The following is a 23,990-nucleotide window of genomic DNA, read 5'->3' as shown; positions in this document are numbered from 1 at the left end:
TTTTTTTTCTGAGAAGGAGGCTTTTCCAGAAGTATTTAGGATTGATAAAAATTAAAAACAGTGATTGGCCTTATATCATTTTGTAAATCAAACAATGTTTAATAACTTACACATCCTAGGGCTGCAAAAAAATCTAAATTGTTGGGCAAGTGTCCAAGAACAACTCCAGAGTTTAATAAAGAAATCAGGCACCAGAGAATGTCATTTTAAATATCCAGTTTATTATAGTATATACTAGATCATTAAAGGGGTTCTGGAACTTTCTGTCTCTATACTACGCAGCACAATTGTAGGTAGTCAATCTCTTCTCTGAAGATCTCCTTTCCCTTGGGATCTCTATTACACCAGTTCTCCCTCCACAGGTGAGAACTAATTGGTGCTATTGCTCCTAAGATTAACCACATTTTAAAAAGGGTATTCTAGAAGCCTCAAAGCATAGAAAACCCAAAGGACTGAAGTTCATGCAGTCACTCTGCAATCACTTTATAACTTACTCTGCTTTTTGAAAAATGTTAGACTTGATTCTAGTCATAATCCTTGGTAACTCAAGAACACAGAACATATCTAATAAAATCTCTGGGCAAATACAGAGACCTGAGACAATGTGACATTATTATGAGATGCTGAGAAAAACTCAGTTGTTGCCACACCACAGAAAGTTTCAGGCCAACGGAGCCAGGACAGGCTGACAACAGCAGGAACAGTCCAGATCCAGGGCCAAGGAGTGGTCACAGCAAACAAACACACGTGGAAACAAGGGAAGCTGAAAACGAAGGTAATAAATCGGGCTCATGTATATTCTTCCTACTCATGATCCAAAGATTGTTTTCCCCAGGAACCCTCTCAGGGTCTGCAATGTAACAATATGCCAAACCTGGAAGTTAATGAAATTTCAGCCTTAATGAAGAGCCCATCTTGTAGGAGGCTGCTTATCGAGTAAAGAGGAACACCAGCTCACAGTGTAGGGTGTGGGGGAACAGATCCACAGGCACAGCTTGTCTCAGGACAAAAGGCTTGCCAAGAAGCTTCTTATCAGAGTTTGGGGGACAACACAGCCTGTAGAACAAGATGGAAATAAGATCAGTTCCTAGAAACCAAGGAGAACTTCCAGTAACACAATTTCTTACATTTTAAGCTCTGCCTCTGTGTTCCCACAGTTCTTTGTGCTTTTTTCTATAATAGTATCTATCATATTTAATGTAACTACCTGTTTTTTTAAGCCATCTTCCTCACTGGAGTCTAATCTTTTTGAAATGAGGCAAAAACTGCTTATTATTCATCTCTATGTTCCCAGTATGTGACACAGACTCGGGGTTAAATGGTGAATGGAGCAAGGGACCTAGGTCATATACTTTTCTGTATTATTTGCACAAATAGGTAATTAATAAATATGACTGAGTTAAATTATTCTATTGAAATGTTTCACCTTACTTCAAAGGAAGTCAAGCAAAAACTGAAAACAGCAAGTCACCTATAAATTCACCAGAGAGGATAAACACTGTTAACTTTGCAAAATATACCTTTCCAACAATGGATACTTAACCTGGTTTCTTAAAATGGAGTCACACTGTATAATACTGTACATATTCCTTTACAACCAGTTTCTTCAGATAATAATACATCATGATCATCTTTAAAAAAGTCCTCACCTGAGGATATGTTTTTATTGTTTAGAGAGAGAGGAAGAGAGAGAGAAGCATCAATGTGTGAGAGAAACATCAATTACTTGCCTCTCATATGCGCCCCAACCAGGATCGAACCCCAACCCAGGTATGTGCCCTGACTGGAAATTGAACCAGCAATCTTTTAGTGTATGGGACGATGCTCCAACCAAGTGAGTTACCGGGCCAGGGCCATCATGAGCATTTTTTCACTATATTATTACGTGTAAAGCTACCTCACTTTTTTGGCTACCCACTGTAATTTCCTTAAGTAAACTGAACACAGTCTAGTTATCTAGTTCCTTGTTATTGGAAATTTAAGCTGTTTCTAACTTTTGGCTATTTCAAAAAGTCACTTCATAAATACTCTAGTTATATCTTCGCATACATTTTTAGTTATTTAATGGAACTGCTAGGTTGAGGGGCTATATGTTTTTAAGGCCCTACAACATATCCCATTAAGTTGTTCCAAAAAAGGTTGTACCAATTTACACTCAAACCAACAAAACAGAAGAGTTATTAACACTCAATAGCTTAATCAGTGGTTTTCAATCTTTCTAATGCTGTGATCCTTTAATACAGTTCCTCATGTTGTGGTGACCCCCAACCATAAAATTACTTTTGTTGCTACTTCATGACTGTAATTTTGCTACTGTTAATGAATCGTAATGCAAATATCTGTGTTTTCCGATGGTCTTAAGCTCTATAGCAGCGGTTAGACTTGATTCTAGTCATAATGATGATCTAACCACTAGCAGGGTCACCCAAGACCATCAGAAAACACAGATATTTAGATTACAATTCATTAACCATAAAGGTCCCATCCATAATAGCAATAAAAACTTTACATTATCTTCTCTTAACCTTAAGAAAAAGGATCTATGTTGGAAAAAATGTGTGTGTGTCTGTGTGTGTGTGTGGGTGTGTGTGTATCTTTGAAATTACATAAGACTTGAGTAACTGAAGAAACATACCACATACCTAGACAAAAAAAAATACTGTAAAGATTGTAATTCTCCCTAAATTAATTAATTCAATATTCTTCTAATCACAATCCCAAAAAGTTATTTTTGATAAGTTGATTCTACTACAGCTCTGTTAGAAAACATACAGAAGAGGAATAGTGACATGAAAGATCCTCTTGGCCTCTCCCCTTGAAATTTCAACTAGTTATCCAACTATAATTCAACAAAGAAATCCCTGCTCAATACAGACACCTGGGAGACCTGTGCATTGAAACATTTAAAGGTAGGAAACGGAATAAGTGGGAAGAGGACAAGGGAGGAAAGCGCAAATGGCCTATAGATGAAGCCCTGGAGAGGAGAGAAAACTGGTAGTAGCAGGTGCTTCCTTTGGCTAGGAGGAACAGAGAGATGGGGTGGGGGTACCTGGGGGGTACCCAGCAGGACAAGCTGAGCTAAGTGTCTGAGCCAGAAAATGCCTGACAAAGCACAAGGTTCTGCTGTGCAACTCTCCACTGTGAACCAGGAGGTGGTTTCAGACCATGAAATGGAACCGCAGAGCCCTGCCACCGCTTGCACTCCCAAAACACCTTCCATTGCCCTTGGAGTTGGGTTGAGGAGCATATTATCTGTAAATCAAGAGTTATTGCAGTAGATCCACTGTTTCCCTCTATGTCTGATCCCCAGTGCTTGGGGTAGGACCTTACAGAAGTCAAGGGTCACCATTATGGTGAAGGCAAAACAAACCCCACCTCCAAACGATGCAGATGTACTGTCTTTTTTAAAAATATATATATTTCATTGATTTTTTTACAGAGAGGATGGGAGGATAGAGAGTTAGGAACATCGATGAGAGAAAACATCAATCAGCTGCCTCTTGCACACCTCCTACTGGGGATGTGTCCCCAACCAAGGTTCATGCCCTTGACCAGAATCAAACTTGGGACCTTTCAGTGCAAAGGCCAATGCTTTATCCACTGAGCCTAACCGGTTAGGGCACAGCTGTACTGTCTTACAGAATCCTAGGAGGTCAAGTTTGAAACAGAGTACAGAGGTAAAATAAATAAATAAATAAATAAATAAATAAATAAATAAATAAATCTTATGATTCAGCGCCATCTACTGGGAAACAGTAAAAAAACCTCTTCAGAGAAAGCTGCTATATATAAGACCATTGATATAGACAGATAGATATACACAGAGTGCCCAGATTATTTATTATGATCTCTGAATGCATAATAATCTGGCCACTCAGTGTGTGTGTGTGTGTGTGTGTGTGTGTGTGTGTGTATGTATACATATTAGAGACCCAGTGCATGAATTTGTGCATGGGTGGGGTCAGACCAACCTGGCCAGTGAGAGGGGACATGGGCAGTTGGCTGGCCTGCCTGCTGGTTGAACTCCTGGTAGAGGGGACAATTTGCATGTTAGCCTTTTATTATATAGGATATACACTGAGTGGCCAGATTATTATGCGTTCAGAGATCATAATAATCTGGCCACTCAGTGTTCATGCCTAGGCAAAGGAGAACAGCAGATACCATAAATAATCATAGTAATGAGGATGATCACAAATAAAATAAAAATCACCAGAAAGCAAGCTTGAACACATAGAAATATGTGATATAAATGACAGATTTCAAGTTTGCAGTTCTAAAAATATGCAAGGAAATACAGACAGGCAATTCAATGCATTCAGAAAACAAATCAGCCTGGCAGGCGTGAGTGTGTACACAATTTGATTCCTAGTCAGGTGAAATGCCTGGGTTGCAGGCTTGATCCCCAGTATAAGGCATGCAGGAGACAGCCAATAAATGATTATCTCTCATCATTGATGTTATCTCTCATTCCCTCTCCCTCCCTCTCAGAAATTGATAAAAATATAATTTTTAAAAAAGAAGGCCAATCAATAAACAAAACAAGTACTTTACCATAAAGATTTAAAAAAATACCAATCAGAAATCATATACTAAATGAAGCATGCAATTAAGGTGATTAAGAGTTAACTACTGAGGCCTGGCTGGTATGGCTCAGTGCACTGAGCACTGTCCCATGGACTAAGAGGTCCTGGGTTCAATTCCTAGTCAGGGCCCATACGTGGGTTGTGGGCTCGATCCCCAGTAGGAGGCATGCAGGAGGCAGCCAATAATTGATTCTCTCTCATCATTCATGTTTCTAGCTCCCTCTCCCTTTCTCTTTATCTAAAAATCAATAAAAACATATTTTTAAAATATTTTTTAATTTTTAAAAGAGTGGAACTACTGAGTACAGAAAAGAGAGCCAACCTGATGGAGGAAAGAATTAGTGATAACAAAGATAGAAATCTAGAAATGATGCAGAAAGAAGAGAGAGACCTGGGCATAAAGAAACATGAAAGAGCTCAAGAGAACCATCTGACTCCATCAGAAAAAGGAACATTAGAATAATAGGCATTCCAGAAGAGGAAGAGACAGAGAAGGGGACTGAAAGTTTATTCAAACAAATAGTGGATGAGAGCTTCTCAAACTATGGAAAGAACTAGATCCTTGAATTCAAGAAGCAAACAGAACACCTAGTTACCTTAATCCAAAGAGGCCATATGTAAGGCACTTTGTATTAAAACTATCAAAAATTAATGACAAAGAAAAAAGCAGCCAAGAAAAAAAAAAGGAAGTAACCTACAAAGAAAAACCCACCCAACTTCTTAGCAGAAACTCTATAAGCCAGAAAAGAGTGGAACCAAATATTCAAATATCTGAAACAGAGAAATTATCAGCCACAAATATATCCAGCAAAATTATCCTTGAAATATGAAGAAGAAATAAAGACATCCCCAGATATACAGACGTTGAAGGATTTTATCACCAAAAAACCTCCATTGCAGGAAATACTCAAGGGAGTTATTCTACCTGAAACAAACAACATAAGGTTACAACACTAAGAGTAATATCACCAAAAAACATATAGCACAAACAGGAATATTTTGTGACAACAAAAGCAAAGAAGGGGAGGGGTAATGCTCTGAACTGGCAAAGGAGGATGAAAATCACATGCATTCAAATGGAAAAAAAAAAAACACCTGTATATATGCAAGTTTATTTTTAAAAAGCTAATGGTAACCATACACAAAAATTCCCCAAACCAGGACACGTAGCTTATAAAAGTAAGAAACAGAAGAAAGAAATATGGAATACCACCAAACAAAAGCAATAGAAACATAAAGGAAAAGAACCAATGGAGGCACAGAGCTAGCAGGAAACAAAAGATAAAATGGCTATAGGAAATCCTCATACATCAATAATTAACCTAAATGTAAATGGTCTGAAATCACCAATAAAGAGGCACAGAGTAGCAGATTGGATTGAAAAACAACAACAACAACAACTTATGCTGACTACAAGAGATACAACTAAGGTGCAAAGACATAGGTAGATTCAAAGTAAAAGGGAGGAAAATGATTCTCCAAGCAAATAACATCCACAGAAAAGCAGGTGTAGCCATGCTTACATCTGACAAAATAGATTTCAAGAAAATGAAGATAACAAGAGACAAAGATGGATACTTTATAATGTTGCCGTCTGCCAGGAAGAGAAGGTTGGAAATTCAGGCACTCCCTTAAAGGGCCAATGTAAAAATTCCATGTGGAGCCACCCACCTTGTGCTATGGCAGAGGGAGGGCAGAGCGGACTGAAGCTGTGGGTGCAAAAACCAGGAATGGGGGCACAGCAGTTACAGCTCAGAAGATAATACCCCCAGTTTCCTGTTCTGAGACATTTCCTCATTCTTCAGAGGTCATCTTTCTCATGTTGACACTGGCTATACAGGCGACCTTGCCAGGGGGTAAGACAGTTGATCCACTCTATAGGAAAAAACCGGCCCCACTCTCAGGTCCATTAAGAGACTGAGAATAACAATTAACCTCTGGGCAAAAGGAACTGACCCACCCCATTGAAAAACAAAAACAAAAAAATCTTGCCACACCTGTGAACCATTATCTGAGGGAAATCCCATCAGTCTGTAGATGGAGGCAGTCTCTGGAGCCTTTGAATCTTTGCCTGATTAGTCAGAAACAGATTTGACATGAGACTGAAAGGCATAGCAGATCTACCTAATACATAGTCACAAACCCAAAAAGGCAGCCAAAATGAGGAGACAAAGAAACAACCTACAAATGAAAGAACAAAAGAATTCTCCAGAAGAGATAAATGAAATGGAGATTAGAATTTTTTCTGATAGAGTTCAGAATAATGATAGTAAAGATGCTCAACTGCATGATAAAAGATATAATAACTATGAAAACAGAAATAAAGAATGACATAGCACTAATAAAGAACATATTGGAAGGAATACACAGCAGATTAGGGGACAATGAGGATCGAATAGGTGAATTAGAAGACAGGGCTGGACTCAGAGAACCAAAAAGAAAAAAAAAAACAATTAAAAAACAGAACAGCTTAAAAGAACTATGGAACAATGTGAAACATAACAATATTAGAGTAGCAGGTGAGCCAGAAGCAGCAGAAAGGGACAAACGGATAGAGAACGTGTTTTAAGAAATAATGGCAGGAAAGTTCCCTAACCTGGTGAAAGAAAAAGTCACACAAGTCCATGAGGAAAAGAGAATCCCAAGCAAGAAGAACTCAAACAGGCCCACACCCAGGCACATCATAATTAAAATGCCAAAAATTAAAGACAAAGAGAATCTTAAAGACAGCAAGAAAAAAGCAAAGTGTTACCTACAAAGGAGCTCCAATAAGGCTGACACCTGATTTCTCATCAGAAACTCTATAGGCTAGAAGGGAATGGCATGAAGTACTCAAAGTAATGGAAAGCAAGGATCTGAAACCAAGATTACTATATCCAGCAAGACTTAAATGCTCTAATAAAAAGGTATAGGATAGCTGAATGGATACAAAAACATGACCCAACTATATGCTATCTACAGGAGACCCACCTCAGAACAACAGACACACCCAGGATAAGAATGAAGGAATGGGGGTAAAAATTCCCTTTAAATGGAAAAATAAAAGCTGGAGTAACAACACTCCTATCCAACAAAATACACTTCAAAATGAAGGACATCAAAAGAGACAACAAAGGTCGCTACATAATATAATACTAACGGGCTCGATTCAACAAGGGGATATGACCCTGGTAAACATATATGCACCCAATATAGGAAAACCAAAATATATGTTTTTTAAAAACTTCTAGAGTACTTTAAGGGAGAGATCAACAACAACAACAGTCATAATCAGGGACTTTAACACCCCAATTACTTCACTAGATAGATCTTTCAGACAAAAACTTAACAAGAAAACAGTAACTCCAAAGGACACACTGGATCTGATGGATTTAATTGACATTTATAGAACATTTCACCCCAACACTGAAGAATATTCATTCTTCTCAAGTGTACATGGATCATTCACAAAGATAGATCACATGTCAGGACACAAGTCTCTACAAATTCAAGAAGACTGAAATAATATCAAGCATCTTCTCAGATCACAGTAGAATGAAATTGGAATCAACTACAGCCGAAACTGGTTTGGCTCAGTAGATAGAGCGTCAGCCTGCGGACTGAAAGGTCCCGGGTTCTATTCCGGTTAAGGGCATGTATCTTGGTTGCGGGCACATTCCCAGTCGGGGGTGTGCAAGAGGCAGCTGATCAGTGATTCTCTCTCATCAATGTTTTTAACTTTCTACCCCTCTTTCTTCCTCTCTGTAAAAAATCAATAAATATATTTAAAAAAAAGAATCAACTACAGTAAAAACACCCCAAAATATTCAAACACATGGAGGCATGTGATTAAACAATGAATGGGTTACCAACCAGATCAAGAAATTAAAAATACTTCCTGGAAACAAATGAAAATGAACACACAACAACACAAAATCTCTGGAACACAGCAAAAGCAGTCCTGAGAGGGAAGTTCATACCACTGCAAGCCTACCTCAAAAAACAAGAAAAATCAATAATAAACTAACCATACAACTTAAATAACTAAAAAGAGAACAACAAGAAAGGCCCAGAATAAGTGGAAGGAAGGAAATAATAAAGATTAGAGCAGAAATAAATGACATTGAGATTTAAAAAATACCAAAAAAACACATCAATGAAACCAAGAGCTGGTTCTTTGAAAGGATAAACAAAATTGATAAACCCTTAGCCAGACTCAACAATAAACAAAAGAGAGAGGACCCAAAGAAATAAAATCAGAAAAGAAAGTGGAGAAGTAACTACTAATACCACAGAAATACAAAGGATTGTAAGGAAGAAAGAAAACACACACACACACACACACACGAAAAACACCAACACAAAGGTTTGTAAGGAAATACTATGAACAACTGTATGCCAACAAACTGTAAAATGTGGGGGAAATTGACAAATTCCTAGAAAAATACAATCTCCCAAAATTCAATCTGGTAAAATCAGAAAATCTGAATAGGCCAATAAGAACTGATGAAATAGAAGCAGTAATAAAAAAAATTTTAAAAAAAACTCCCAGCAAACAACAGCCTAGTCTGGATGACTTCACAGGGGAGTTTTACCAATCACACAAAGAAGAACACACACCTGTACTCCTCAAACTATTCCAAAAATTCCAAGAGGAAGGAACACTTCCAAGCTCTTCTTATGAGGCCATCATTACCCTAATCCCAAAACCAGAGAATGACACTACAAAGAAAAAGAATTATAGGCCAATATCCCAGATGAACATAGATGCTAAAATCTTCAACAAAATATTAGCAAGTAGGATCCAGCAATATATTAAAAAGATCTTACACCATGATCAAGAGGGATTTATTCCAGAGATGCAAGGCTGGTAAAATTTTCACAAATAAATAAATGTGATATATCACATAAACAAATTGAAAGACAAAAGTCACATGATCATATCAATAATGCAGAAAACAAATTTGACAAAATCCAACATCCATTTTTGATAAAATTAAATAAAAACTCTCAGCAAAGTGGGAATAAAAGGAGCATGCCTCAACATAATAAAGGCCATATATGACAAACCTACAGGGAACATCATATTCAATGGACAAAAACTAAAACCATTTTCCCTGAGAAAAGGAACAAGTCAGGGATGTCCGCTTTCACCACTCTTATCCAAAATAGTACTGGAAGTCCTAGTCACAGCGATTACACAAGAAAACAAAATAAAAGGCATCCAAATTGGAAAGGAGGAAGTAAAAATCCATTCACAGATGACATGATTGTAATATCTAATAAAAGAGTAATATGCAAATTGAACGTACATCTGCTATACCCATAAACCATGCCCACAAGGTAATCAGGATCAAATATACAAATAAACCCAACCAAGATGGTTGTGGCCACAGAGAGCAGGAGGGAGGCTTGGGTTTCCCAGGCAATAGAGGAAGCCAAGCTTTCAGCCTGCCCTTGCCGGCCTAAGCCTCCACTCAGGGCTACAAGTTTCAATGATAGATAAATAAATCTAAACAGAAATGGCAGCAGCCACAGAGCTGGAAAGAGCAGGAGGCTAGGGTTGCCCCAGTGATGGAGGAAGCCAAGCTTCTGAAGCCTGGCCTACCTTGGCCTCCACTCCAGGCTACAAAGTTTCAATTATAGAAGATACATAAATCCCAATAGAAATGGCTGTTGCCACAGAGCAAGCAGAAGGCTTGGCTCCACTCCAGGCTACAAAGTTTCAATTGTAGAATGTAAATAAATTCCAGATACCAGTTGCTGGGGGGGGGGGGGGGGCATGGCTGCCCTGCAAACCACCACAGGCCCTTGCCCAGGCCACCCCATTTCCCAAGGGAACTCCCACCCTGATCCAGGACACCATTCAGGGCAAACCAGCTGGCCCCCACCCATGCACCAGGCCTCTATCCTATCTAATAAAAGAGTAACATGCAGATTGTCCATGACTCCAACACACAAGATGGCTGCCTTCATATGGTCAAAGATCCTGCCTCCATGTGGACCCAAGATGGCCACCACAAGATGGCCAGCAGGGGAGGGCAGTTGGGAGGGACCAGGACTGCAAGAGAGGGCAGTTGGGGTGATCAAGCCTGCAGGGGAGGGCAGTTAGGGGTGACCAGCCCAGCAGAGGAGGGAAGTTGGTGGTGACCAGGCCTGCAGGGAAGGGCAGTTGGGGGGACCCAGGCCTGAAGTGGAAAGCAGTTGGAGGGGACCAGGCCTGCAGGGGAGGGCAGTTAGGGACAAACAAGCTGGCATAGGAGCAGTTAGGCATCAATCAGGCTGGCAGGAGAGTGGTTAAGGGGTGATCAGTCTGGCAGGTCGAAGCAGTTAGGGGCAATCAGGAAGGCAGGCAGGTGAGCCATTGGGAGCCTGCAGTCCTAGATTGTGAGAGAGATGTCTGACTGCCATCTCAGTGGGATTGGACTTAAACAGGCAGTTAGACATCCCTCAAGGGGTCCCAGATTGGAGAGGGTGCAGGCTGGGCTGAGGGACAACCCCCTCCGTGCACAAATTTTGTGCACTGGTCCTCTAGTGTATATATAAAATCCTAGAGACTCCACCAAAAAACTACTAGATTTAATAAATGAATTTGGAAATGTAGCAGAATAGAAAATCAGCAGGCAAAAAATCAATGGATGTTTTTATACAGCAATAATGAATTCTCAGAAAGAGAAAATAAACAAGCAATCCCATTTACAAGAAAAAGGTTAAAATACTTAGAAATACACTTAACCAAGGAGGCAAAAGATCTGTACTCATAAATCTATAGGACATTGAAAAAAGATATAAAAGAAGATATGAACAAGTGGAATAATATACCATATTCATGTATTGGTAGAATCAACATCATTAAAATGTCCATACTACCCAAGGCAATATATAAATTCAATACAACCCCTATTAAAATACCAACAGGATATTTCACAGATCTAGAACAAATACTCCAACAGTTTATACAGAACTAAAAAAAGACCCCAAATAGCCACAGCAATCTTGGGAAAGAAGAACAAAGTTGGAGTAATCACAATACCAGATTTCAAGTTACATTACAAAGCCATGGCAATCAAAACAGCCTGGTACTGGCACAAGAATAAGCATATAGATCAATGGAACAGAAAAGACTCCAGAAATTGATCTAAGCCATTTTGTACAATTAATATTTGACAAAGGAGGCAAGAACATACAATGGAATCAAGACAGTTTCTTCAATAAATAGTGTTGGTAAAATTGGACAGTTATATGCAAAAAAATGAAACTAGACCATGAAGTTACATCAGGCACAAGAATACAATCAAAATGGACAAAGGACTTAAATATAAGTCGTGAAACCATAAAAATCCTAGAAGGAATCAGAGGCAGCAAAATCTCGAACATTTCTCATAGCAATATGTTTACAGATACATCTCCTAGGGCCATGGTCGGCAAACTGCGGCTCGTGAGCCACATGTGGCTCTTTGGCCCCTTGAGTGTGACTCTTCACAAAATACCACAGCCTGAGTGAGTCTATTTTGAAGAAGTTTAAGTTTAAAAAATTTGGCTCTTACAATCTACAATAGCTAGAATTTGGAAATAGCCTAGGTGCCCATCAGCAGATGATTGGATCAAAAAACCATGGTATATCTACACAATGGAATACTATGCTGCCATAAAAAAGAAGGAATTCTCATCATTTGCAAAATTGGATAGAATTGGAGAACATAATGCTGAGTGAAATAAGCCAGTCAATGAAACAGAAATACCACATGACCTCACTCATTTATGGATATTAAAGAACATTATAAACTGATGAACCAAAAGACAGATATAAAGACAGTAAAGCAACAAGCAGACTGTCAAATTACAGCGGGGAGGGTAGGGAGATCTGAGGGAGATAAGAGATCAACCGAAGGACTTGTATGCATGCATATAATTACAACCAATGGACACAAAACTCTGGGGAGGGAGGGTATGATGGGGGGGGGCAATGTTAAAATATGTACACAGATAATAATTTAATAAAAAAAATTGGCGCTCAAAAGAAATTTCAATTGTACTGTTGACATTTGGCTCTGTTGACTAATGAGTTTGCCGACCACTGTCCTAGGGCAAAGGAAACTAAAATAAACAAATAAACAAATAAACAAATAAACAAATAAACAAATAAACAAATAAACAAATGGTATATAAAAATCTTGCGCACAGCAAGATAAGCCATCACCAAAATGAAAAGAGAGCCCACTGTATGGGAGAACATATTTGGGAATGATACATCTAACAAAGGGTTAATATCCAAAATATATAAGGAACTCATACAACTTAACAAAAGGAAAACAAACAAGCGATAAAAAAATGGGCAAAGGACCTAGATAGACACCTCTCCAGTGTGTAGACAGCGCCTGGGAAGGCACATGGACATTTCTTTAATTGTTGTCACCTGAGTCCAAGGTGACTGTCAGGGCCCTGTCTGGTCTAGGACACACCCTCCCCAAGAAGGCAGAGAGTGGTATCAGTACCGACTTCTTACCTTTGTCCAGGTGTCTGGAGCAGGCTTAGATATGTAAATCCAGTCAAGCACCAGGAATGCTAGGGCCTACTCAAGAATGCAAACAAGCTCCTTTGATCCTAAGTTTTGGTGATACTTCCTGGTATCTGGGGGGTACTTCCTGGTATGTGGACTCAGGATCCTATCCCTCCATCAGAGTGGCAGCGTCGCACCCAGCTCTGAGCTTTATAAATCTATCTCTGCATCTTCTTTCTATTTTTATTTCTTTTATTTTCTCAATCTCTGGCCACCTCCACTTAGAACCAGTTCATTCATCTCTCTTTCTGTGTTGGACACGGAAAAGGGAGATCCCTGCCATATCTGGCCCCCCGCCACATCTGGCCTCCACAAAGTGGACATACAGCTGGCCAAGAGACATGAAAAATGTTCAAAGTCACTGATTATCAGAGAGATGCAAATCAAAACAACAATGAGGTATCACCTCACACCTGTCAGAATGGCTATCATCAACAAATCAACAAATGACAAGTGCTGGCAAGGATGTGGAGAAAAGAGACCTCTTGTATACTGGTGCAGCCATTATGGGAAACACTCTGGAGTTTCGTCAAAAAGTTGAATACGGAACTGCCATTTGACCCAGTGATCCCACTTCTAGGAATATATCCTAAGAAACCCGAAATACAAATTAGAAAGAATGTATGCACCCCTATGTTTTTGGCAGCACAATTTATAATAGCTAAGATCTGGAAACAATCCAAGTGCCCTTCATTAGATGAGTGGATAAAAAGCTATTGTATATTTATACCATGGAATACTATGCTATCGTGAAAAAGAATAGTATCTTACCTTTTGAGACAGCATGGAGGGACCTAGAGAGTATTATGCTAAGTGAAATAAGTCAGTCAGAGAAAGACAAGTATCACATGATAGCACTCATATGTGGAATCTAAGTAACAAAATAAACTGAAGAACGGAGTGAATCCAGAGACATGGAAGAATGGAACAGAGTGTGCGATCTCAGAGGGAAGACGGGGGATGGTAGGTGGGTGGGAGGTAATCAATCAAGGAACTTGTATGCATATATGCACAACCCATGGACGAAGACAATGGGCAGTAAGGGCCTGTGGCAGCGGGTGGGGGTGGGGAGTGGGGGCAGGCTGGAGGGGATGAAAGGGGCAAATAGGGGACATATATAATACTTTCAACAATAAAAATTTATTAAAATAAATAAATAAATAATTTTAAAAAGAAAGATTGAAAAAGCCAAACCAGTGAATCAGTGCTTGAGTGTCGACCTATGAACCAGGAAGTCATGGTTCGATTCCTGGTCAGGACACATGCCCATGATTGTAGGCTAGATCCGCAGTGGGGGGTATTCAGGAGATAGCTGATCAGTGATTCTCTCTCATCATTGATGTTTCTATCTCTTTTTCCCTATCCCTTCCTCTCTGAAATCAATAAAAATATATTTTTTAAAAAGAAAAAAGATTCAACAAAATGAAAAAATATCACATTTATGGATTAGAAGAATCAACATAGTTAAAATAGACATATTACCCAAAGCAATATACAGGTTTAATGCAATCCTCATCAAAATGCCAATGTCATTTTTTAAAGAAATAGAAGGAGCAATCATCGGATTTGTATGGAACTACAAAAGACCCCAAACAGCCAAAGCAATCCAGAGAAAAAAGAACGAAGTTGGAGGTATCACACTATCTAACTTTAAAATATACTACAGAGCTATGATAATCAAAACAGCATAGTATTGGCAGAGAAATAGATACATAGATCAATGAAACAGAATAGGGAGCCCAGCTATAAGACACATGTGTATGGACATATTATTTTCAAGAAAGAAGCTAGAAACACACAATGGAGTAAAGAGAGTCTCTTCAATAAATGGTACTGGAAAAACTGGAAAGCTACATGCAAACGAATAAAAGTGGATTAAAGTTTGTCCCCAAGTAAAAAATGAATTCAAAATGGATCAAAGGCTTACATATAAGAGCCTAAACAATAAGTTACATAGAAGAAAACATAGGTACCAAACTTATGGACCTGGGTGGTAGAGAGCATTTTATGGACTTGACCCCAAAGGCAAGGGAGGTAAAGGCAAAAATAAATGAATGGGACTACATCAAACTGAAGAATTTCTGCACAGCAAAAGAAAAGGACAACAAAACAAACAGGCAGCCAACCAGATGGGCGACGATATTTGCAAACAGTAGCTCTTACAACAGTTTAATTTCCAAAATATATAAAGAATTAATAAAACTCAACACCAAATAAAAAACCCAATAAAAAAATTGTCAGAAGAGCTGAACAGACACCTCTCTCAAAAAGACATACAAACAGCCAAGAGATATATGAAAATATGTTTGACTGCACTGGCAATCAGGGAAATGCAAATCAAAACTACAATGAAATACCACCTCACACCTGTTAGATTGGCGATTAGCAACAAGACAAGCAATATCAAATGCTGGCAAGGTTGTGGAAAAAAGGGAACCCTCATTCATTGCTGGTGGGAATGTAGACTGGTACAATTACTATAGAATCAACTTATGACCCGGCAATTTCTCTCCTGGGTATATATCCAGAAAACTCTGGTCAAGGGGACGATTTGCATATTAGCCTTTTATTATATAGGATATACACTGAGTGGCCAGATTATTGTGCATTCAGAGATCACAATAATCTGGCCACTCAATGTACATGCTCCCTTATGTTCATTGCAGCATTTTTCACCGTGACCAAGACAGGGAAACAACAAAGTGTCCTTTGATAGAGGACTGGATAAAAAGAAGTGGTACATATACATAATGGAATACTATTCAGCCATAAAAAAGGATGGAATACTGCCATTTGCAACAATGTCAATGGACCTTGAGGATATTATGCTCAGTGAAATGTCAGTCAGAAAAAGCTGGGAACCATATGATTTCACTCATATGTGGTATATAAAACTGAAACTCATGAACAAAACAACAGTGTGATGGTTGCCAGAAGGAAGGGGACAGGTAGTGAATGGGGTTCTAATATATAGTGATGGGAGAAGTTTGACTTTGAGTGGTGGGCACACAGTGCAATATACAGATCTTGTAACATAGAAGCCCACACCTAAAACCTACATGATTATATTAACCGTCACCCCAATAAATTTAATGAAAAGGGGGGAATAAAACACATAGAAATGTTAAGAGTATATAGATCCTTTAACCTGGTAATTCCACATCATGGATTTATTTAATATAATACTTATAATACTATCACATACACTTACTTATTCATCACATAAACATAATATTCCACATATGTGCAAAGATATATATGTACAAGAATATTCACTGAAAAAGGGTGGTAAAAAATAGAGAACAAACAACCTTAAAATTCATTAGTAAGGGACTGGTTAAATGACATATTTGTGAGAAGAATGTTTACAAGCAAGTTCATTAATTATTTCAGATCTGGAACTTGGTTTCATTTTTTAATAGTGATAAGAATGGTGCAGTACTAGGAAAGTTATGGAAAATGCTGTCAATTTTACTTTAAATTGAGAATCTGGTGTTTCTGTATTTTATTGTTTTCAGTAAAATTTCATATGTGTTTTGGACTTTTTGAGGGAAAAAAACTATATAGCCTATTTTAAAAATCAAGTAGACCTATAAGTATTGATACAGAGTCTACATCACTGTAGAAAAAATGCCAAAATCTTTTGTTAACTGAAAAGCATGGTGCAGACGGTGTTAACAGTCTGTTTCTATTTTTTGAACAGATAAGGATGGTAGGTACACATACATGTATGTGTATACACACACATACAAACACTTGTAAGGTCACAGAATATCTGGTAGACTATACAAGAAACTGGTATGAGTGGTGATATCTGAAGGACAAGGGGTCAGAAGTAAAAAAGAGACTCACTGAATTTTTTCTACCATATGCATCTACTGGCTTTTCAAAATAAATATTTCTTGCCTTTTTGAAGCTATGTTTATTGTTTTATGCAATATGAATGTTAGCAGAATCCTAGGTTTACTCTTAATCATTGGATTTTAAAACCTGTTTTGCACAGTAAATATTTTCATTTTATTTGAAAGTTAAATAACATAAAAAATATACTGTAAAGTCTCCTTCCCACCTGTGACTCCCATCTCTGCAGTTTTCCCCCACTAGAGATAACTACTATCATCAGTTTCTTATATAACTTCAGTTTCTCTATGCATATATAAACAAATGCAAATCTCTACTATCTTCATCCTTTGCCCTTTTTTTCACAAAGATAATTTACTATTACATAAACAATTTTTGCACACCTGGCTACTTTCACTTATTAACATACCTTAAAACCAAAATCACAAGGCACAAAAGAAAAAAACAATCTGGACATATTCAAAATACTCTGTGCTTCAAATTTAAAAACCTTTTATTATATGGCTTCTGAATATTCATAGTTAGAAAGGGCTGCAGCACTCCAAGAATAAAGAAATGCTTTGATTTCCTAGGGTACACTTATGGTTTTCCCTTTTTACGTTTAAATCTCTAACTCCTTTATAATGTATCCTGGTATCCAGTGTGAGACACATATCCAACTTTTCTTTTCACCATGGCTTGTCAGTTGTCCACTGTCATTTATTGAATAGTCCATCTTTTCCCCATTGATTTGAAATGCTGCCTTTATCATATATTTTTTTTAAAATTAAAGAATATAATAAAAATGCCGAGACCAGTTTGGCTCAATGGATAGAGCGTCGGCTTGGGGACTGAAGGGACCCGGGTTCGATTCCGGTCAAGGGCATGTACCTTGGTTGCGGGCATATCTCCAGTAGGGGGTGTGCAAGAGGCAGCTGATCGATGACTCTCTCTCATCGATGTTTCTAGCTCTCTCTCTCTCTCCCTTCCTCTCTGTACAAAATCAATAAAATATATTTTTAAAAAAAGAATATAATAAAAATAAAGTACAAATGGAAGAGTAAATGTGTAAGAGTACATAGACAAGGAAATAAGACTGAAAACAAATGGGCTTCATGCTATCATTTGGGGTAGAAGTTCTTTTACAACTTTCCCAATTTTGTTTCCATGGTTACTGGTCTATTTAGATTTACTCTATCTTCTGGAATTAGTATTAACCATTGCATTTTCCCAGAAAATCACCCATCTAGGATTTCAAATGCATTGCAAGTAGTTGTACAAAGTACTTCTGATCATTTTTTAAAATGTCTTATTACTAGTTATGCTCATTTTCTCATTTAAGACTATATTTTTATGTTTTAGTTCTTTATATTCTTGATTTGGTTTATATACCTATTTTATTTTATTTTTCCAATAATACCTACTTGTTTGTGAGTCCACAGGATTTGGTTTGTAGTTAATTAATTTATGGATATTTTTTAACATTGTTGATTTATTCCTTCAGTTTCCTCTAGGTTTATTGTTCTTTTTTCTGGCTCACTGACTTCAATGCTCAATTCATTTACTTTTATTTTCAGTTTTAAGTTATTTTTATTGAATTTATTGGGGTGACATTAGTTAATAAAATTATATAGGTTTCAGGTGTACGATTCTATAACACATCATCTGTATATTGTACTGTGTGTTCACCACCCCAAGGCAAGTCTCCTTCCATCACCATTTATCCCCTCTACTTCTCCTAATCCCTTCCCTCTGGTAATCACCATACTATTGTATGTGTTTGTGAGGGTGATTTTTTCATTCGTTTGAATTTGCTTAATCCCTTCAATTCATTTACCTTTAAATCTCATTTTTTTATCTAATCATATCATATGCACTTTATACCCACCTATGTGGTTTGAATATTACAAATAAATTGTATTACTTATATAAAAAGAGGAAGGAGAAAGGGAGAGAGAGAAAAAGAGAGAGAGATTATAAGAAGAAAACATTTCAAACAATCAAAATAATTGACCAGGGCCAGAAGGAAGAGGCATTCACTTTGGGTGCAAAATTTAATAGGATGCCAAAAACAAACAAACAACTCAGTAATCAAGACACATAATATTTTTATGCAGTATTTTGGAAAATCAAATTAGAAAACTATGGCCTGAAGGCTGGTTGCCTAATTTGTCAATAAAGTTTTATTGGAACCAGAGCCAGGATTAGTGTAAGGTGAATGAGGCAAGGTTTAACAAGTAGAAGAGTAAATATCACCTTTCTAAACAATCTTAATATTTTGTTCATCATTGATTTGTGTACTAATTTTTATTTTTGAAAATATGGCATTAAAAATGTATCTCAATTACTGAGATTTTGGGCATCCTTTAAGTTATACACAGAAGTGAGTTGCTTCACTTGCCTTACCCAAGACTGGACCCTATAATTGACACTTAGTGACACTTTTTTTCTGTTTGTTAACACTTCTCTATATTTTCCTAATTCCTCAAAATAAGCATGAATTACTTTGATCATCAGGAAAAAAATAACTTAAAAAAGATGTCGAGACTCACTCAATGATGTTCCTAGTGGTTTCACCATAGGGCTTGCAGGAAATAAAAACTAGTGTGCGGATGGCCCTGCAGTTTCGAATGGCTTGAACCACCTGGTAATCTGAAGGCAGAAAGACATTGCTATTAATAGAATTAAACTATCGCCAAAACCGGTTTGGCTCAGTGGATAGAGTGTCGGCCTGCGGACTAAAAGGTCCCAGGTTTGATTCTGGTCAAGGGCATGTACCTTGGTTCCCGGCACATCCCCAGAAGTGGGTGTGCAAGAGGCAGCTGATCAATGATTCTCTCTCATCGATGTTTCTAACTCTCTATCCCTCTCTCTTCCTCTCTGTGAAAAATCAATAAATTAAAAAAAAAAAAAAAATATATATATATATATATATATATATATGTATATGTGTGTGTGTGTGTGTGTGTGTGTGTGTGTGTATATATATATATTAAACTATCATGATCTGGGTTATCACAAACTCTCAAGTGGCCAGCACCAAAACTGGTGAGGAATAGAGAAAAAGAGTTCAGAGCCAGTCAAATGGGGGCACCGTTAACATGCTGTGTGAAGGGGGCTAAAGCTAGGGAACATCATGGGAACATCCAAATAGTTCTAAGCAGGAAAGCTATTCATCCTTACGCAGTCCTGCCCGGGCTGGGTTTACCACAGCAACAATTAACTGCCCATTTTCCTTTGACTTTAGCAGCTGTGGCAAAATCTTCTCTGCTTGACCAGCATAGAATTCACAGTTGGTGATGCCTGCAGAAGAGAGACCCACATGACATAAATGAAAACTCATGCCCAACAGTGGGGTACAGGGAGCTTTAGCTTTATAGAAATGTACAGGAGCCAGGGCTCTGCCATCTTCCTTTGGATCCAGCATACCTCTGAATAACAATGAAAGAAATGCTTCTGGACCTGCTTCATTTTTCCAATGTGCTTTCCCTTGCAATATCTCAATAGGCCTTTCAGCTTAAGAGGCTAGACAGTGTTATTTTACAATTGTGCGACTCACACATCATATAAGTATCTATCTCAAGAAGAGAACCTTGACTTTTACCCTTGTGCTCTTCTGTTATTGAAGATTTTCACACAGAGACATCAGAGTTGTATGAAGGTGTGATGTGGGGGACAAAGGGATCTATTTTCTATATTGCAATTTGGCATAAGATTTTGTTCAGAGAAAATGTTCTGTTGGTAAAAATAGTTTGAACCTATTGTATTATGTTCTGGTGCCTCAAGAATCTAATTTCAAGAGGCTCTTCTATATGATCCAAAGTTATGACAAGTTCCCCTGCTATCAGTTAGGCTTATTTCTTCCCTCAGGCTCCACCTCTAGATAGGAAAAAAAAAAAAAAAGATTTAGCTATTGGGATCTCTTTCAGAAAACCATAAGGACGCAACTCTGATCACTCCAGAACACCCTCCCTTTCTCCCCACAGGTCATGGATACAGTATATGCCCTTTCCCCCCAAGTAACCGTTTTCCAGCACAGAAACAACTGCAGCTGCTCATTTCTCCCCAGACTGTGAGCAGTGTACCATTGAAGGCTGCAGTCCACCTGGCGTCCTCTACCGCCTGCTCCACCAACTCAATCCCAAGGACCTGGGAGGTATATTTAGCCAGAGAGAGACCAATCACACCTAGGGAAGTAAGAGAGAATGAGAGGAGGGTATTTTAGGGCTTCAAACTAATGAGTTTATGTCTGCACCACTACCACCATCACCTCCCCACCCGGGACCTAGTGTGCTGGGTGAATGGAGTTTGGGAGCTAGGCAGCATGTAGATTCGGCCCTGGGCTACCACTTGCCAGTTCCACAGCAGATATCAAGGAGGATGGTGTTAGAATTCACTCCACTCAGCTTCCCTATGGTCCGATAGAGCATCTCTGCACCAGCAGTGTTAATTTGGAAAAAGGCATCTGGAGAGATGCGGACCTTCAAGCCCAAGAGCTCTTCAAAGATGTGGGGTTCCCCAAAAAGGAGCTGGAAGGGGGACTGCTGATGGCTGCAGCGGGTCCTGGTGCTGGAAAAGAATGAAAGAAAAAAGCACCTTAAAATTGTAGACCATTTTGTCTCTAGTGGTTGGTTGGAGAGGGAGGCCCTAGCATCTCATTTAGGAGGCACAAGCTCTATGGCATGGCCCTGAGCTCTGTAGGAGTTCCCCTCTCATGCGATGGAGGAGCATGCACACACTCTCTCATCTACAGTCTGGCCTCGGTTCCTGGACCTGCATGCTGTACAAGGGCCAATACCATTTAGCCCTGATCCACCATCAGCAGCAGCCCTGCCTCAGCAATCCCCAACCCAGACTATGATGGCAAGCCATCCGCCTCGTGCTTGTTTGGCTGTCCCAGGTTTACCTTTCCTGGAAGTACAGTGATGTCAAGTTACAGCCTGCTCCTGGACCTTTGATGAAAAACTCCTTTACAGTTTCCTTCTGAACACAGAGCTCCTCCTGCCCAGACCACAAAATCAGGAATCAAGCAAAGACTCATCTCTCTGACAAGTTTTCTCTCCTGGCTCAACAATCATCAGCCCTGCAGTGGTCACACAAGAGGGCACATTTCTCTAATTGTATTATAAATAACACTTAGCATAAAGCAATGTTCTATAGGACAAAAAATAAGTTATTTCACATCTCAGTAGAAGCATCGCTTTCCTTACTGGCTTTTGACAAATCCTATAACATAGATACACACTTTCTCTATTCCGAGCCCCTTTAAAGAAAGTATGAGTTATTCTTATAAACAGGAGCTAAACTAAGCTTTTGTCCCAGCCCAAAGAAGCAGTAACCTTTCAATTCCCTTCATACTTCTCCATCTCAAACATCCCAACCACTCACAAACACCACCTCAGAAGACATGAGAGATAGGAGAATGAAAAGTGCTAGGAAGAGAATGAGCATGGTAACTAACTCCTTTATTTGAGTTCAGAATATTTTAAAATGCCTATATCACTACAGAGAGTCTAAGCATTAGCTTAACACAAGTATATACCACAAACAACTATGTTGGAGCTATAGAGTTAAAAGGCCAGGAATTAGCCGAAACCGGTTTGGCTCAGCGGTAGAGCGTCGGTCTGCGGGCTGAAAGGTCCCAGGTTCGATTCCGGTCAGGGGCATGTGCATTGGTTGCGGGCACATCCCCAGTAGGGGGTGTGCAAGAGGCAGCTGGTCGATGTTTATCTCTCATTGACGTTCCTAGGTCTCTATCTCTCTCCCTTCCTCTCTGTAAAAAATCAATAAAATATATATATTTTTTAAAAGGCCAAGAATTAATGACTTGACTTCAAACCCTAGCATGGCTATTTCCTGGCTCTGTAACCTTGGGTACTTCTAGGCCTCTATTTTGCCCATTTGTGAAATAAGGATGACAAATCCTCTCCTCCCATGTACATCACAAGTGGGTTAAGATGATCACTCAAGTACAGGAATACTTTAACGTGTGAATGCTTGAAAGCTCCAAGTGCATTACAAATGTAAAGTATTATTTGGGTTATGAAATTTTAATTATACTCTAGTCTCTATTGAATTGATTTTTGGATTTAGCAGAGCACCTACTAACTTCCATGGGCAAAATTCTTATGAAAATACTTAGGGTTCCTAAAAAATACTCAGGGGTCCTTACATGATAATTAACTTGGTAACCTGGCCTCAGTCTCCATGTTTTGATAATCCTACCAGCATTATCAACCCCTCTTGACAACCCACATGGATATCTGTGATGTGCAGTTTCTGTTACCTGCTTTGAAACTTCCAAAAGCCAACGACAGCATAGTAGTAGTAGGGGTTGCTATGGAAGCTGCCCAGTATCATCCTGGGAGACTCACCTGACTTAATTCCTGGGGATGGAAAGTAACGATGGCCATTGTGTGCCCTTGGCTATTGGTGCGGACTATGAGCTCACGCCAGTGTCCACCTTCATGAAACTGAAGGCAGGGCTCCAATGGGGACTGTCGAAGGAATACTTCGTAGTACTAGGAAGAAAACACTATTATTACACAGGCAAAACTAACAAGTTATAAGATGATTATTTATGCTGAGTGATTGTTATGGACTGCATTGTAATCCTCCCCTCCAATTCACACATTGAAGTCCTCCCAGTACCTCAGAATGTGACTACATTTGGAGATAATGTCTTTGGAGGTAATGCAACCCAGGCATGTGCCCTGACTAGTAACTGAACCAAGACCTCCTGGTTCATAGGTAGACTCTCAACCACTGAGCCACACTGGCTGAGCTAAATTTCCAACATCTTGATCTCAGACATTGCCTTTAGAACTATGAAGAAATAAATTTCTGTTTAAGCCACCTAGTTTGTAGTATTTTGTTATGGAAGCCTTAGCAAACTAATAAAGTAATGTATGAAACATGATCCCTACCCTTTCACCTTACAAAAGGACATTTTCCAAACAGTAAGCTTCAGGAAAGCTTAGAGTTGTATCTGGCACATAATAGTTGCTCAATAATTATTATCGAAA

General features: G+C 38.7%; 1 protein-coding gene and 1 long non-coding RNA gene across 5 annotated transcripts in view; both read right to left on the bottom strand.

Moving 5' to 3' along the window:
* Positions 1 to 201: 201 nt before the first annotated feature.
* TRMT2B (tRNA methyltransferase 2 homolog B) overlaps positions 202 to 23,990 on the bottom strand; it is a 59,923-nt gene continuing 36,134 nt past the window's right edge. For all 4 annotated transcript variants that reach the window (XM_045582425.1, XM_045582426.1, XM_045582424.1 and 1 more), the window contains 7 exons: positions 23,340 to 23,486; positions 21,872 to 21,966; positions 21,320 to 21,534; positions 21,051 to 21,152; positions 20,149 to 20,268; positions 19,518 to 19,617; positions 202 to 1,056 (listed from right to left, as the gene is read on the bottom strand). In XM_045582425.1, coding sequence (XP_045438381.1) covers positions 930 to 1,056; positions 19,518 to 19,617; positions 20,149 to 20,268; positions 21,051 to 21,152; positions 21,320 to 21,534; positions 21,872 to 21,966; positions 23,340 to 23,486 — 906 coding nt within the window. In that variant the 3' untranslated portion in view covers positions 202 to 929. The remainder of the gene's footprint in view (positions 1,057 to 19,517; positions 19,618 to 20,148; positions 20,269 to 21,050; positions 21,153 to 21,319; positions 21,535 to 21,871; positions 21,967 to 23,339; positions 23,487 to 23,990) is intronic.
* On the bottom strand, positions 5,820 to 15,437 carry LOC118720050. Its single transcript, XR_004988344.2, has 3 exons — positions 15,403 to 15,437; positions 9,874 to 9,882; positions 5,820 to 6,111 (listed from the first exon to the last, which is right to left on the bottom strand). It is a non-coding gene; the product is annotated as an uncharacterized LOC118720050 (long non-coding RNA).

This window comes from Pipistrellus kuhlii, unplaced genomic scaffold, assembly GCF_014108245.1.
Source record: "Pipistrellus kuhlii isolate mPipKuh1 unplaced genomic scaffold, mPipKuh1.p scaffold_m20_p_16, whole genome shotgun sequence".
Taxonomy (NCBI): Eukaryota; Metazoa; Chordata; class Mammalia; order Chiroptera; family Vespertilionidae; genus Pipistrellus; species Pipistrellus kuhlii.
This window is presented reverse-complemented; position numbering and strand designations above follow the sequence as displayed.